The sequence below is a fragment of the Nerophis lumbriciformis genome, linkage group LG12 (assembly GCF_033978685.3).
Source record: "Nerophis lumbriciformis linkage group LG12, RoL_Nlum_v2.1, whole genome shotgun sequence".
NCBI classification, from domain to species: Eukaryota; Metazoa; Chordata; class Actinopteri; order Syngnathiformes; family Syngnathidae; genus Nerophis; species Nerophis lumbriciformis.
In genome coordinates this window covers 26,836,690-26,855,009 of record NC_084559.2, presented here as the reverse complement: position 1 = coordinate 26,855,009, position 18,320 = coordinate 26,836,690, and the positions used below count along the sequence as shown (strand labels likewise).

The window sequence follows — 18,320 nt, the reverse complement described above, 5'->3', positions numbered from 1 at the left end:
CATAGTCACACAAGCACAAGTCCTTGCTTCCCAGTTGTGGTCAAGGTCCATTGGTTGACACTCAATGCCCATCGGTCATGATTCATGCCTAAGCAAATGCTGCAGAGCTGTTCTGAACCACTGGGCTGAGGAGATGGTGCCTCGTTAATAAGACCAGGGGTTGGACATGCTGCACCATGTACATCCTCGGTCTACCGTGCATTTATTAGCAAGTATTTCTTTCTTTTATTCATGTTCATAGTTCCTCTAATAGAGTTTTACTATTCATGACGGCGTGCCTTAACTAGTATTTCTACCACTGTATTACTGTTCATAATAGTTTTATTCGGTATGACATGCCAACAGGTGAGCCCACTCAAAGAGTACCTTAATGTCACTTTGCATTATGCTCAATGCCATTCTCCTTTGTCCAAGCTCTGATAAAGAATTTTTGCTAGTCTCATATCATCCACAAATCTTCACTTTTAATCAGTCGTGTTGGATGTTAAAGGAAAGAGACAGTGTTTCCAGATTCCCCCCTTGTGCCATCTTTTATCAATGTCAGCCCTAAGAAAGGATGAAAAGGCCTGTCCACGTCCTAATGACTCTTTAATGATCTTCTCTACAAGTGCGCTGGCTGACACACACTGACAAACCGTGACCCTGACCAGAGAAACACCCACTTTTAGCCCTATTTCTCTTCCTATTTGAAGGTTCTGCACTCAACACCATCATTATACTGGCCAAAATCTAGCAAAATTCATACAGCTCCAACCAAGATGAAAAATAAACATTTTTGTGTCACTATGCAGAGTGAAGAAAGAAGTTTGAGTAAATTCCTTACGGCAGATGGAGCACAGAGTCAGAACAAGAGTGGAAAAACAATGCCAGCGCTAAAAAAAGGGGCAGCCGGAAGGAGACAGAGTAGAGAAATGTCGGTTAAGAGGAAAAAGGCTGCTATCTTTGATACGTTTCCGTGATTGTGATTTCCATTCCAATTTAGGGTTGGGGGAGTCGGCTGTTCAGACTCTTTTGAACATCACACAAAGCGTAATTAGAGACTATACTGCCATCAGCCCGACTCAGTTTCTCCTAAATACTCACACTCCAAATTGAGGGTTACCTCCCTCTTGTTAAACCTACTATTTAAGGCCAAAACGCCACAGGCATACAGACGGGACGACTTTAAGTTATGGAGGAGAGACAATCTAACAGCTTTGTTTCACATTGGCCTTTATTAAAGATGCCGACATTGTCTTGGATGAAGAAAAGTCATTCGGCTACAAAAGAGCAAGTCTGTAGGAGTGCGATTGTGTTGACAGCTGCTAAGGAAACATTCAAAATGCCGCAAGTTAGAGAAATACACTAACTTTGTGTTAGCCTATGACCTCATTGGTTAGGACCGCAGCTCCCAGTTGGGACAGTGCACTCACTCCGAACCTTTCCACAGCGTTTATTGCTTGCTTTTTGGAGCTAAGGCACAGATCCTCTCCTGTGTCTTAGTGAGATTCATGCCAATCTATCATTGTCACTACTGTTCACCTTATAGCACAGCTGGCAAAATTAGACCTGCTTTTGCGGTTACATGGTTCTGTGGTTGGTCACATTGAACATTTTGCAGTGGTTGTCAGCAGATGAAAGCAATCCCATGCATGTCAGCTTTACTGATATACAGCATCCACCGTAGCACCTCTTGATTTATAGTCAACACGCCATATAGAGGAGATATGAAGCAATTACTCTTGGCTTTCAGGGTTGGCATTAGTTGAAATACACAATGAGATAAGGAAAATTATATACAGGGGTAATGAAGGAATAAGAGAATATTTTCCATTTGAGGATGTTGTTTCGCAAACCAATAACTTCAAAGAAAAGTCTTACAGTATTCAGTACACCAGTGGTTTACAGCAGAGTGTAGGTTCTGTTGACACACATCATAAATAAAGAACTCTAAATGGAAAACAAATTGTTATCTTTATACCCCAAAAACATACCGAAAAAAACCGAGGTATATGTATGTATATATATATATATATATATATATATATATATATATATATATATACATATACAGGTATATATACCGTATTTTTCAGACTATAAGTCGCAGTTTTTTTCATAGTTTGGCCGGGGGTGCGACTTATACTCAGGAGCGACATATGTGTGAAATTATTAACACATTACCGTAAAATATCAAATAATATTATTTAGCTCATTCACGTAAGAGACTAGACGTATAAGATTTCATGGGATTTAGCGATTAGGAGTGACAGATTGTTTGGTAAACATATAGCATGTTCTATATGTTATAGTTATTTGAATGACTCTTACCATAATATGTTACGTTAACATACCAGGCACGTTCTCAGTTGGTTATTTATGCCTCATATAACGTATACTTATTCAGCCTGTTGTTCACTATTCTTTATTTCTTTTAAATTGCCTTTCAAATGTCTATTCTTGGTGTTGGGTTTTATCAAATAAATTTCCCCCAAAAATGCGACTTATAGTCCAGTGCGACTTATATATGTTTTTTTCCTTCTTTATTATGCATTTTTGGCCGGTGCGACTTATACTCCGGAGCGACTTATACTCTGAAAAATGCGGTATATATATATATATATATATATATATATATATATATATATATATATATATATATATATATATATATATATATATATATACACACACACACACACAGTACAGGTTTGGACACACCTTCTCATTTCAATGTGTTTTCTATATTTTCATGGCTATTTATATTGTAGATTGTAAGTGAAGCCATCAAAACTATGACACCTGTGAAATGAAAACCATTTCAGGTGACTACCTCTTGAAGCTCATCGAGAGAATGTCAAGAGTGTGCGAAAAAGTAATCAGAGCAAAGGGTGGCTATTTTGAAGAAACTAGAATATAAAACATGTTTTCAGTTATTTCACCTTGTTTTTATTAAATACATAACTCCACTTGTTAGTTTTGATGCCAACAGTGATTTATACAATGTAAATAGTCATGAAAATAAAGAAAATGCATTGAATGAGAATGTGTGTCCAAACTTTTGGCCTGTACTGTATATACGTATATACTTGTTTAGCTGAACTGCACCAATTTTGTCAAGAGGAGTGGTCAAAAATTCAACCAGAAGCTTGCCAGAAGCTTGTGGATGGCTACCAAAAGTGCCTTTTTGCAGTGAAACTTGCCAAGGGACATGTAACCAAATATTAACATTGCTGTATGTATACTTTTGACCCAGCAGATATGGTCACATTTTCAGTAGACCCATAAAAAAGTCACAAAATAACCAAACTTCATGAATGTTTTTTGTGACCAACAAGTATGTGCTCAAATCACTCTATCACAAAAAAATAAGAGTTGTAGAAATTATTGGAAACTCAAGACAGCCTTGAAATTATGTTCTTTACAAGTGTATGTAAACTTTTGACCATGACTGTATATATGTGCATATATATATATATATATGTGTGAATACTGTATATAGATTGAGAAAAGGAAAGAGTTAGAGGGAGAGCGATATACTGTATACACTTGTCATTTTTAACAGTTTAGTTGTATTGTGTATGTGTCCAGTAAGTTCTTTCATCAACAGATGTTAAATGTAAAGATGTAAAGTCACAGATTGACATAAATACAGTTATGTCGTTTATTACCATTTAAATAGTCTGATTTTGCAAAAGGTAAATATCTTGTGTACCTTCGTCACTCAGGGACAGTAATCAAAGCCTTTTGTGTTTGAGTATTTTTCTTCTCCACTGTTCTGTAAGGTAGACATGCCCTGGAAATCCAGTCAGAAACAACATCCCACCTCCGGCCTCTATAGGAAGTGACCTCAGCCACAAAAAGGCAAGATAAAACGTCCACACCAGAAACAAAAACACCGTCCCAGCCGTAATGAGCCATCCGCCAGGCTCCAGTGTGTACAGAGCGAGGCCAGGTGGTGTGACACACATATGACTCTGATTAGGGGGCCTTTTGGGGGAACACACAGAGAAGGGAAGTACAAGGCCAATCAGAACATTTTGTATATGATGCAACTGCTGGTGCTCTATCCAAGATCACCACGTGGCCACAGGTCAGCTTTGACTGCATTCGTCGTCCATATTATTAGAAGCAAGCAGGTTCGGCCACAGTGTGGGGACTGTTTCTTCCTGGGTATAGGAATAAGTGTACTGCGTACGATGAAAGCCTTGAATAAAACACTCAATAAGGAAATATGTAGGGTGGCATTTCACAACATGCGAGCCAGAATGCAACATATCCCAATTTTGGACTGGAGCCTGCAATGCCTCAGACTGGAAGTCTCTCCAGAGAGTGGTGAGGACGGCGGAAAAGATCATCAGGACTCCTCTTCCTCCTATCCAGGAGATCGCAAAAAGCCTTTGCCTGACTAGGGCTCAGAAAATCTACAGAGACTTCTCCCATCCTAACCAAGGACTCTTTTCACTGCTGGACTCTAGAAAGAGGTTCCGCAGCCTCCGTAGCAGAACCTCCAGGTTCTGTAACAGCTTCTTCCCTCAGGTCGTAAGACTCTTGAACGCATCATAATAATCCCCTCAATTCCCCCCAAAAATGGATTAACTCGCTGGAATATAAAGACAATATAACATACATCCATAAAACTGGATGCATATGCAAAAGTAATCTATTTATTTATATCTGCACCTTATTGCTTTTTTATCCTGCACTACCATGAGCTAATGCAACAAAATTTCGTATCTGTACTGTAAAGTTAAAATTTGAATGACAATAAAAAGGAAGTCTAAGTCTAAGTCTAAATCTAATCCACCATTATCATTTATCACTAACATATAATTTATTTGCTGTCAAGGAGGTGAGGATTCCCAGAGCCCCCCAAAAAAGTCTGCAGGCTCTAAAGCGTTTTCTATTTGGCTCCAATACTCTGGAATGCCCTACCGGCAACAGTTAGAGATGCCACCTCGGTAGAAGCATTTAAGTCCCACCGTAAAACTCATCTATGTATGTACTCTAGCTTTTAAATAGACTCTGTTTTAGACCAGTTGACATGCCGCTTCTCTTTTTTCCACCCTCTCCTGCATGAGAGATTACCAGGTGGCCATGGATAATCTCTGGACAGGTACCAGTCTGGGGGAGGCCCTATCTGCTCTAAATCGTGACCCGGGGTGGAATATTCCTCTATAACTTGGGTCGCCAACCCGTCTGCGATTGACCAGTCCATCTCTGGGGCACTACTGGTTGATCGCAAATATATTACAAATGTAAAAAATGTATTACCGTATTTCCTCGAATTAGCGCCCGGGCGGTAATTAATTTAAAACCTCTTCTCACTTCGGCGCTTACCAAAGGCATGCGGTAAATTTAGGCATGCGCTTATAAATTTGAGTGTGATGTAAGGATAATCATGATATCGCTAAATGCCGCAATAAAATTTAAAGCACAATGAATCATCCCGGGAGTTCTCTTTGTTTGGGTCTGAAAAGGCAATTATAACGTGACACTCTTTTTATTTTTACAAGGAGTCATTCAACAATTACGTACGCATTTTTCTGTATGTAAAAACGCATGGAAAACAAATTGAAAATAAAAAATGCTACTTTAATTCTTACTTAACTCCGATTGTAACAACAAACATTATCAATCAATGTAAACAACATCCGTGAGGCCAGAGAGAAAACAACGCTAAAAACGTAGTAGGTACGTGACTTACCCGGCGGTAATTCTAGGCATACGCTAATTATTTTGCGAAACGAGTTTGACCCGGTGGTAAATCGAGGCATGCGCATACTATATACCCGGCGGCAATTCAAGGAAATACGGTAATATGAAATGAGTGACAGGCGCAACCGGAGAGTGACCAACAGGCATGCATTTTAACCCTTGAACACAACCGTACACCTTGCCTCATTTCAGCCTCACATCCTGCTGCTCTTCACACTGCGGCCACCCCGACGAGTACCGCAGCACACTACAACCGCTCATCTCGCCCACATGCTTGGCATGACGTGCACAAAAATCATCGCGCTACAACACTGCTTTAAGGCCGATTGTTGCAAGGAATCGGACATTTTCTAGCATCCCACATCAATCAACTCTTCCCTCAAACACGACCGTCATCGCTAACTTGCGGCGAGGAACTAACAAGCCAAATAATAGAGTCCGTGAACGTTGCTCCAATGTAGGGATTTTGTGTTAATTTGTATACAAAAGTAAACATCGACATGTGCTAATGCAGTAATATATGATAACACAAGGTGGCAGCACAAGAAGGACTTGACTGTTTGTCACACAGGAAACACCTGCCAGGTGAACAGCTGATTGTAATACTGTATTTTTTTGTACAAACACATATACACATTCTGTACATATACAAGTACATATGCATACTTACACTCATGCACATAATCACGTTTCATCAAACATATATTAACGTTGTTGCCCTAGGGTAAACTGGGTGTAACACATGGCACACTGACAAAGCTTAACCTATTGTTACTATAACAATCTACAAGGTTAATGTAGGTTGCTTCTCTTTCTCCCCCCTCCATTTTTCTGCATTCTTTCGTATCTCAAGTTATCATTACGTATATGTATTGTTGGCATTTAAACAACTGTATTGTTGATAATAAAGGTAAATTATTGGTATTGTTCATTATCAATAGCGCTATTTCTATTGGTATTTGTATTGATCCATTTGTAGTGTAATAATGCTCATTGTCATTTCTGTATTATTTTTTATGTTTCGCTAACTGCTTATTTGCTATTACTTTTACCATCATATTTGTACATGTCGTATTTGCTGATGTTGCTCTATTGTTGTTGTTGTTTGCTGTTGTTGTTTTTGTCTCTCTGTCTAATCCCCCTCTTGTCCCCACAATTTCCCCCTCTGTCTTCTTTTTTTTCTCTTTCTATCCCCTCCTGCTCCGGCCCGGCTGCACTAAATGATAATATAAATACATTTAATAAAGTCAAATACAAATAAGGCAACAAGATAAGTATCCTACACTTCTCTTTTGTAAAGTAAATCTGAACAGCCGACATGGGCATCTACATCAGCTATATGATTTGCCTGAGAAGCTGGACAGGACACAAAAAAAAAAAGAAAAAAAAAAAAGAAAAGTAATACCGTATTTTTCGGAGTATAAGTCGCTTCGGAGTATAAGTCGCACCGGCCGAAAATGCATAATAAAGAAGGAAAAAAACATATATAAGTCGCATTTATTTGATAAAACCCAACACCAAGAATATACATTTGAAAGGCAATTTAAAATAAATAAAGAATAGTGAACAACAGGCTGAATAAGTGTACGTTATATGAGGCATAAATAACCAACTGAGAACGTGCCTGGTATGTTAACGTAACATATTATGGTAAGAGTCATTCAAATAACTATAACATATAGAACATGCTATACGTTTACCAAACAATCTGTCACTCCTAATCGCTAAATCCCATGAAATCGTATACGTCTAGTCTCTTACGTGAATGAGCTAAATAATATTATTTGATATTTTACGGTAATGTGTTAATAATTTCACACATAAGTCGCACCCAAACTATGAAAAAAACTGCGACTTATAGTCCGAAAAATTCGGTACTTAAGACAATCGTGTGACTCGCGTCCCATGTATGACATAGAATGAACAGATATAGTACAGTACTAAGACTATAGTGGCCAAAAACAGTTAGCTTCCACAGCAAGGGTGCCCAAAGTGTGGCACATGCGCTCCTTTGTAATTGGCCCTTGGGACCTTTAAAAAAACAAAAAGAAAACAAAAAAAACCCCAGCAAAAATTGGGAAAACAGTAAGAAACACAACAAGAAAAAGCCAAAATGTTGACATAAGCCAATAATAACAACACAAGGCTTTGTATTTAAAAAACAACAATAAATTAAATAAAATATGTTCTATATAAAATATATATCTATATAAACATATATATATATACATATACAGTCGCGATCAAAAGTTTACATACACTTGTAAAGAACATAATGTCATGGCTGTCTTGAGTTTCCAATCATTTCTACAACTCTTATTTTTTATGATAGAGTGATTGGAGCACATACTTGTTGGTCACAAAAACTCATGAAGTTTGGTTCTTTTATGAATTTATTATGGGTCTACTGAAAATGTGACCAAATCTCCTGGGTCAAAAGTATACATACAGCAATGTTAATATTTGGTTGCATGTCCCTTGGCAAGTTTCACTGCAATAAGGCGCTTTTGGTAGCCATCCACAAGCTTCTGGCAAGCTTCTGCTTGAAATTTTGACCACTCCTCTTGACACAATTGGTGCTGTTCAGCTAAATGTGTTGGTTTTCTGACATGGACTTGTTTCTTCAGCATTGTCCACATGTTTAAGTCAGGACTTTGGGAAGGCCAATCCAAAACTTTAATTCTAGCCTGATTTAGCTGATGATGCTAGGTTGTCCTGAAGAATTTGGAAGTAATCCTCCTTTTTCATTGTCCCATTTACTCTCTGTAAAGCACCAGTTCCATTGGCAGCAAAACAGGAACAGAGGATAATACTACCATTACCATGCTTAACGGTAGGTATTGTGTTCCTGGGATTAAAGGCATCATCTTTTCTCCTTCAAACATATTGCTGGGTATTGTGGCCAAACAGCTCCATTTTTGTTTCATCTGACATCACATGGACAAAGATAAGACTTTCTGGAGGAAAGTTATGTGGTCAAAAATGGAAACATACATCAAGTATGTATACTTTTGACCCAGCACATTTGGTCACATTTTCAGTAGACCTATAACAAATTCATAAAAGAACCAAACTTCATGAATGTTTTTTGTGACCAACAAGTATGTTCTCCAATCACTCTATCACCAAAAAAATAAGAGTTGTAGAAATGATTGGAAACTCAAGACAACCATGACACTATGTTCTTTACAAGTGCATGTAAACTTTGGATCGTGACTGTATATATAAAAAACATAGTTGCCGCAGGGGTAGATCTTGCTTTCATTTTTGGCTGAGACCAGGGATCTTGGGGTCGAAAAGGCTGGTAACCACCACTTTATGACATGGATGAGGACCTCCTACGACCCTCTGCCCTGCTCCCAATGGACTACTGTAGACTCTGACATGATTACGAATAATGCAATAAGTGTACCCACTTGGCATCCATTGCCGCCATCCCCCCAGAAGGGTGGTCCCCCACATCTGCCATCCCTTCCTAAGGTTTCTTCTTTTTCTCATTTTGGGCTTTTGAGATTTTCCTTGCCCGGGTGAGGGTTCAGATCAGGGGATGTCGTTGTGGTTTGTCCAGCCTTTTGAGGCACTTGTGATTAAGGGCTGTATAAATAAACTTTGACTGATAGACTGACTTTGCTTATAAACTTAGAAGCGGCTCCACGCTGTGTATGGACTTACTTTAGCTGTGCTAGAGAGCCACCTCTGTCTGGATTCTACATTGCATTAATGACGTGTTTGTTGCAACTTGTTGCAAGTTGTAGCTCTCAGATCAACTGTGGCGTCAACATTATCATCAAAATCTCTATCGTAAGCCAACAATAATAATTTCTAGTGTACATTGCTAGTATCACGCAACCCTACAGATAATTATTTATTACCCCAAACTACTGAGGACCTTGCATGTCCTTTATGTCACTTGAGCACCCACAAAGCCCTCAGGCTAACCTTCAGGACAGAAGGATTTTGGCACCAAAATCAGTGGAGCCATAAATCACACTTCTCTCTGCACATATCCTCAAACTGTGGAATGGGGAGATGTCGAGGAGACCTCTGGCCTCATTTTTCAAACGGTTTGTCCCACTGCTTTGTTCAGACTTTGACTGGACTGTTTAAATGCTTCGTGATATCAGCGAGGACAAACAAGCAAACCCACCGGCCTGGTAGGAAGGATAAGGAATGAAGGGGAAATGGAGGCCATTCTTCTCCTTGGGTGACTGCAATTGTGTTGGAATACAAGCACCTGTCAGCTCGCAACAATGACCTCAGAGGCCAACAGACAGGATGCAAGACGTCAAAGGACAGTTTTTTGTTCTAAATAACATATCCAAACAGTCCTTTATTTACTTCTGGATGAATCATAGAAATCTCAGCTAAATATCTGCATGACGATTTTCCAGTGTTCATTAAAAAACACCGCAAAGGTCATCCAATTACCCTGTCTTGAAATGCTTCTGTTCTTTTTTGTCACCTTCATTTGTACTCTTGTGCACCAGTACATTTTCTGAGATTGAAATTAAAAAAAAGCCCAAGAATCTGTGTGCCCTTCAGTTACTTTCCAAAAAGCTATAGCAGAGGAAAGCAGGTAACAGCATAAGTCAACACAAACACACAAATAGCCCGATAAGACACCATGGAAACGCTGCTACCTGTATTCATTATCTGGTTCTGGTAGCTTGCTTTGTCTATTTTGAAACTCTGCACTATGTGTGTGTGTCTTACCTCTCTGTCCTTTAGCTTCATGGCAAGAACAAGCTGGTTGCGATGGTTGGTCAGAGCTTCACGATAGTTTCCCTTGGAGAAGAATGCCGAGCCTAAATTCCCATGAGCACGGCATTCCCCTGTTTGGTCACCTGGGGATGAAACAGATTCATTATCCTCAATGTGATTACAAAGCAAGTTAGGAATTAAGCTATCAATATTCAACAGTGGTTAACTATACATCTGTACACCCTTAAAAGGAAAACAAATTGATGTTGCATTTTCTCCACAGAAGAGTGGCTTCCATGACAGGGAGTGTTAATCTCCCATCTTGCAGGTTTGAAAATAATAAGCCTTACTCAGACATGTGATTTGAACTCAATGAAAAAGACTGAAAATAAGCCGGGGGTACATAAAGAGTACAAACAATGTTTATTCTATAAGCTAACTTCATTTATCTCAATAGCCATCGGCGATTTGTAGCATGAAATAACAAATATCTTGCAGTCGTGTTGTTTATGTTTCAATTCAATGTTAAAATATAAACAGTAGAAAATAATGAACATAATGTCAGCTACGTCTTGTTCTAAAACACCAATGAAAATGAAATTTAGCATTTCGACAGGCTATACTGTAGCAAAAGTCATCACATGTCTGCCACAATTATGTGTGTTCTTAAATGTGTATTCCACCTCTTCCATGTCAAGAGCAGTTTTGATTTGGGCTTACATGGCATACTTGCCAACCTTGAGACCTCCAATTTCGGGAGGTGTGGGGGTGGGGGGGTTGGGGGGGGGGGGGGGGGGGGGCGTGGTTAAGAGGGGAGGAGTATATTGACAGCTAGAATTCACCAAGTCAAGTATTTCATTATATATATGTATACATATATATATATATATACTGTATGTATATATATATACATATATATATATATATATATATATATATATATATATATATATATATATATATATATACATGTATATATCTCCTGAAAATATGCAAACAAAACTGTGTTTAGATAATTGATACTTCAAACTTGCATAAATAAATATTAAAGAATATAACATAACTTGGCTTCTGAGAGCTTCAAAATGTAATGAATAAAATGTTAAAGTTGTTGATAAACAAGCAATTATTTTAATAATTAAATATGGTCATTTTAAATGAATTATTATGATCATTTAAAATTAATTATTTCAAATATGTTTATTTTAATGTATAATTCTATGGCTGAGTGTAATAAGGAGTCAGAAAAAATACAAATAAAAATATAATTAATGTTGATGTTTTTAGCTAAATATAGTAAAAAAAAAAATGTTTTAATTAATATATATATTTATTTTTAGGTAAGATAAACATAATAATACAATTTATCTGTAGTCTGGATGATTTAGTTCTTGTCACCCTATTGTCCTCCCGTCATGAAAAAAGGCTGTCCTCACTCAGGTCGCATGGAGCTGGAGGGGGCGTGGCCTCCAGCTCCGGCTGAAAATCGGGAGATTTTCGTGAGAATATTTGTCCCGGGAGGTTTTCGGGAGAGGCGCTGAATTTCGGGAGTCTCCCGGAAAATTCGGGAGGGTTGGCAAGTATGACATGGTAAACAACTAAAATGAATGTTTAGGGCATTTTTTTATCCAGACGCGTACATTTGTCCAAATGTGGCCAAGTAGACGCATAGTGGGTTTCCTGGACGTCGTCTACATCGCTAAAAGAAAAATCTAAGGAAGAGAATCCCTCTGCCATCTTCCAATAGTTTTTTTAATATACAAATCGCCCGCTTGAATATTCCCTCTTCTCTTCTCCGACTTTCTCGTCGTCATTTAGGATGTCTGTTGTGATTTCCCTTCCTGGTTCTGATGACCCGCCCTATCTTGCCTGTGATTGGCCTGTCCGTAATGTTTTGCCCTAATCTTAACCAATCGTGACTCATCACAGTAAACTAACCAACCAATCATAGATTTTCCTATACATAAACAAACCAATCTTCATTGATGTTTCGCCGTATATTTTGTACCCTGCCCGTGAGTTCGATTTTTAAGTTAATCATTTTTTATGGAAAAGAGGTATGGCAAAGAGACGGATCAAGATTTTAACACACATTGTAGATCGGAAAAAAAAGAATAAAAAGCGGAAAATATGATTTCATATTTTTACAGAGATAGAAAAGACGGATTTCCGACTATAGACGGAAAAATCACATGCCTGCTACTGTAGACCACAATGAAGTGTTTTAAATGGAGACCCCTTTAAAACAAATTGAACATTCCAGTTGTAATTGATTGAATGCCTTGAGGATTAACATGAATTGTGTCATTAACCTCTAAAGGCCTTAGAGGTTAATGACACAATTCATGTTAATGGACAGCACCTTTTAGCTCTTATTTCCAAAATTGTGTACACTACTGAATTGGGGCCTTATGCCGACATATGGACACTTATACTGCTATCTGGTGGTGTCAGAAGAGTATAACATACAATGGAATTTGGAAAAAAAAAGTGTAAAAATTAAAATTAGCATGAAGTACACGTTTGTGTACTTATGGACTAAGTACATCATATCAAAAGATGATTTTTAGTTTTTATTCTAATTAAGGTCCAATAAGCCCAAATAGCAAAGAGAAATTAAAAAAAAGCATGTAAACAAACAGCTTGGGCTTTAAGAGGTTAAAGCAGTTTTGAGAACTATCTTGACAGAGCATCATAGCGCCACGATTCTCCAACTGTCTGTATAAGAGTGAGGTGAAAAAAGGTGCATTAAACCCACCATGGGCGACTGGCTGGTTGTCAGGCGAGAGCAATGTAGTTTACTCTTTTAGTTGACACTGATCTGATTTCCCCTGACTGGATGTTCATTAAATTGTGTCCATTTAGTTACCCTTTTTACGCAGAGGTAAAGTCCAAACAGTTTGTCTCTTCTTCTCTTTCCTTGACGCCCTCATGAAATAAAATGTCTGGTAGCAAATTGGCCAAATACTGTGAATGCAAATGTATTATGCCTTTGAATATTCACATTCATCCGGATCGTTGTACTCTCAGAGCATAGACTCCATCTTTAGTCTGTTAGATTGAACTGATGAAGCCTGCTCGGATGAGAGCCGAAACATCTTCCAAGACATTCTGAACAGTCCAGTTGCCATCAGCTCAATGTCCTGAGAAACATAATAGTAGTTTTCTAGTTGTCCCTAATTACCCATTGGTTAAATGACTACATTTCAATCAACTTATCTTAAAACAAACACTAATGACATTTATCATTTGACGATCAAAAGTGTGTTCCCTCCTTCGGCGTCCTACCCACGTACCTAAGGTTTTGGCCACCTCCAGGTCTTGCTGCATGTAGCCAGTGCTCTTCTCGGTGTTGCCCAGGGACCACTGGGCGCTGCTGAGAGCCGAGAAGACAGAGCCACGTAACTTGAGGCTGCACGTGCCGATCTTCAAAGCTGCTTCCAGAACTACAACGGAGGCTGTGTGGTGGCCCGCTGTCAGCAGCTCCTGGCCAATCACAGACACCACCACAAAAGGACTCTTGTCCAGCTTCATCTTTTGTAGCTGTTGATAGGTGGGTTCTAGAGACTCTGTACAGGAGGAACAGGAGTGAGACAAGGATTAGAAGCGGACTGCAAAAAGTACCAAAATACAACCTTGTGCTGACATCCTGAGCGACAACAATAATGGCTGGAACTACTGCTACTTTTTTTTTTGAATGCCATGACAAACTGCTGCCTGAATTCAAATCCGTCAATGTTGACTTTTTGGTGTTACACTCTGTAGCATCACTAAATTACAGCTTGCTCTGACACTTAAAGAATAACGGCAGCACTAATTGCACTAGTGTTGTCCCGATACCAATATTTTGGTACCGGTACCAAAATTATTTGGTACCGGTACTTTAAATAAAGGGGGGACCACAAAAAATTGCATTATTGGCTTTATTTTAACAAAAAATCTTACGGTTATTTAAACATATGTTTCTTATTGCAAGTTTGTCCTTAAATAAAATAGTGAACATACTAGACAACTTGTCTTTTATTAGTAAGTAAGCAAACAAAGGCTCCTAATTAGTCTGCTGACGTATGCAGTAACATATTGTGTCATTTTTCATTCTATTATTTTTTCAAAATTATTAAGTACCGTATTTTTCGGACTATAAGTCGCAGTTTTTTTCATAGTTTTCATAGTTTTTTCCTTCTTTATTATGCATTTTCGGCAGGTGCGACTTATACTCCGGTGCGACTTATACTCCGTAAAATACGGTACAAGTGGTAGAAAATGAATTATTAATCTACTTGTTCATTTACTGTTAATATCTGCTTACTTTCTCTTTTAACATGTTCTATCTACACTTCTGTTAAAATGTAATAATCACTTATTCTTCTGTTGTTTGATACTTTACATTAGTTTTGGATGATACCACACATTTGGGTATCAATCCGATACCAAGTCGTTACAGGATCATACATTGGGCATATTCAAAGTCCTCATGTGTCCAGGGACATATTTCCTGAGTTTATAAACATAATATAAATCTAAAAAAAAAACGAAAGAAGATGTCGTGATGCCAAAAAATATTGATGTAATCATACTAGTAACGACTAGATACGCTCCTGTACTTGGTATCATTACAGTGGATGTCAGGTGTAGACAGGGGCGCCAAAAAGGGGGGGTAAAGGAGACGGATTCTAGGGGCCCATGATGGAGGGGGGCCCAGAGAGGCCCCTAATGAAGATGAAATTATAATACAGAAAAAATAATGACACTGTGTTGGGGGCCCTGTAAAGATTCTTTTCATGGGGCCCAAAATCCCTCGCGGTGCCCCTGGGTGTAGATCTACCAATGGTGTTTGTTTACATTTTGATGTTGGTGAGCTACGGTGTGTAGTGAAGCATGTTTAGCTATTCCTCGTCCTGCATGGATGATACTTGTAAGAAACTTACTTTTTTTGTCGCCATGGAGACCAGGATTAGTGATTTAGAAGTAGCTAAAACACTGCCGACTGGGGCTGGACTTTAGCCACTAGCCAGCTAGCCCTGTCTTAAAGCACCTCTTCCTGAGGGCATTTCAGTGTTATAACTTCACTTTCATTGTTAGTTTTTAAAGCCAAAATGTGTCCGTTCTCCCTTTTCTGTCTACACACTGTGTCTGCTTGTAAGTACTCTGTGATTGTGTGCTGCCGAACATGCTCGTCTGTTCGTAAACCAGCAATGATACGACGTGACGACGACGGGGGCGCGGTGGGGTGGTGGACCGGTACTTTTCAGAGGCGGTATAGTACCGCATATGATTCATTAGTATCGCGGTACTATACTATTACTGGTATACCGTACAACCCTAAATTGCACATGTTTAGAAAACTGCAGTCAACAGTTTTCCAATTGCAAACCACAAAGTGAAGATGTAGTTCTCAAAGGACCTGAACTACTAAAGCTTTGTGTGTATTAAAACACGTGCAACCTTGATAACGCACGCAAAGCTGATCTACTAAGTGTTTCGTCTCTTAAATGAGCAAAATAGGGAGCGCAATCCAGCATGTCTGTCTTTATGTACAGTATACCATACTTGCCAACCTTGAGACCTCCGATTTCGGGAGGTGGGGGGTGGGGGGTTGGGTGGCGTGGTCGGGGGTGGGGCTGGGGGCGTGGTTAAGAGGGGAGGAGTATATTTACAGCTAGAATTCACCAAGTCAAGTATTTCATATATATATATATATATATATATAAGAAATCAAGTATTTCATATATATATATATATATATATATAAGAAATACTTGACTTTCAGTGAATTCTAGCTATATATATATATATATATATATAAATATATAAATAATATAAATATATATTTTAATTTTCCTGAGGGAACTCTCCTGAAGGAATCAATAAAGTACTATCTATCTATATATATATATATATAAATAAAAGAAATACTTGAATTTCAGTGTTCATTTATTTACACGTATACACACACATAACACTCATCTACTCATTGTTGAGTTAAGGGTTGAATTGTCCATCCTTGTTCTATTCTCTGTCACTATTTTTCTAACCATGCTGAACACCCTCTCTGATGATGCATTCTGCTTCGTCTCCTTGTTGTGTGCACAGTTGTGCACTGCACTTTCTAAAAGCCTGAGATGTTATTGTCACATATGCATGTACAGTAGATGGCAGTATTGTCCTGTTTAAGAGTGTCACAAAATTGCTGTTTACGGCAGACGAACTGCTTTACGGTAGACGAAAACGTGACTGCTGTTGTTGTGTGTTGTTGCCACGCTGGGAGGACGTTAATGAAACTGCCTAACAATAAACCCACATTAGAAACCAAGAACTTGCCCTCGATCATTCTACAGTTATAACGTGATTGGGCAGGCATGCTGTTTATATTGTGGGAAAGCAGACGTGAAAACAGGCTGTCGACACGTCACTCAGGTCCGCATGGAGCTGGAGGAGGCGTGGCCTCCAGCTCCGGACGAATTTCGGGAGAAAATTTGTCCCGGGAGGTTTTCGGGAGAGGCGCTGAATTTCGGGAGTCTCCCGGAAAATCCGTGAGGGTTGGCAAGTATGCAGTATACACAGCTCTTACAGTATGCTGATTATCAGAACATCCACAGTACTGGGAGGAGGAGATGCAACTATAATCATTTAGTGCTCGCACTGTGATTCATCAAGACTGAGATTGTTCTGCTGCCACTGTTTTGTGTCTATATTTAGTAAGCCTACACTGCAAAAAGTCAGTGTTCAAAAACAAGACAAAAAAATACAAAAGTTAGGGGCATTTTACTTGAACTAAGCAACATTATCTGCCAATAGAACAAGAAAATTTGGCTTGTCAAGACTTTCCAAAACAAGTCAAATTAGCTAACCTCAATGAACCCAAAAATACCTTAAAATAAGTATTCTCACTAACAAGTGCACTTTTCTTGATAGATAAAACAAATATGAGACCTTTTTCCACAATTTCTTGAAAAATATTCTTAAATTAAGAAAATGCTAGTGCCATTATCTTGACATAATGATATGCGCTCCAAAAAATGTTTTATTGTAATTTTGAATAATTTATCTGAATGTGCATGAACTATTTCTGTTCAAAATGGTTTGAAATGTCACATGTTAAATGTTTCAATATTAACTGTCAGTTTACTGGACTGTGCCAACTGTACTACTATATGAGTACGTATGTTCTATTGTTTCATTGAAAATAAAACAGCAAAGTCCATTTGGCAGTCATCTGTCTTCATGATGAGACACAAAGTCATGATTTTTTATTTCATGCTTGAATTAAGAAATTATTACTTTAAAAAAGCAGTTTTATATTTGTGAGTGTTGATGACACAGCTTTGCAACAGTTGATATTCTAGTTTCAAGCATGTTTTACTCAATATAGGTCATACAATCTCAGCAACAAGCTGCAATATCTTACTGAGATCATTTAGGACCAAAACACTTAAAACAAGTAAAACACTCTAACATAAAATCTGCTTAGTGAGAAGAATGATCTTATCAGACAGAAAATAAGCAAATATCACCCTTATTTGAGATATTTAATCTTACTTAGATTTCAGTTTTTGCGGTGTAGAAAGTATGTGCAAACTGGCACATTTACGCAAAAGGCTGTGAGAAAGGAGAAGATGATAGAGAGGGAATCATCAATCAGTGTGCATTTCAAAATATTTGGGTGTTCCACAACAACAGCACAACAGGTCGGACTGTTGGAGCATATGATGTCATGAATGTGGAGTGTTTTCAGGGTGACAGCTGGTAAAACACACACAAACCTAGTTTAAATGGGACGGTCTGCACCACTTTTGTACTTTAAAAAAAAAAATTGTACACACAGTCTTGGTAGATCACTCACAATCCGACCACTAATACTACACACATTTTTATTTTATTTTGCGCCAGCCGTTTAGAACTTGTTATTTGGGTCTTAATAG

General features: G+C 38.4%; 1 protein-coding gene across 3 annotated transcripts in view; it reads right to left on the bottom strand.

Moving 5' to 3' along the window:
- The window catches only part of LOC133623169 (tetratricopeptide repeat protein 28-like), a 632,620-nt gene that overhangs the window by 190,489 nt on the left and 423,811 nt on the right, over positions 1–18,320 (bottom strand). For all 3 annotated transcript variants that reach the window (XM_061986219.1, XM_061986220.1, XM_061986221.1), the window contains 2 exons: positions 13,695–13,967; positions 10,411–10,541 (listed from right to left, as the gene is read on the bottom strand). In XM_061986219.1, the coding sequence (XP_061842203.1) occupies positions 10,411–10,541; positions 13,695–13,967 (404 nt within the window). The remainder of the gene's footprint in view (positions 1–10,410; positions 10,542–13,694; positions 13,968–18,320) is intronic.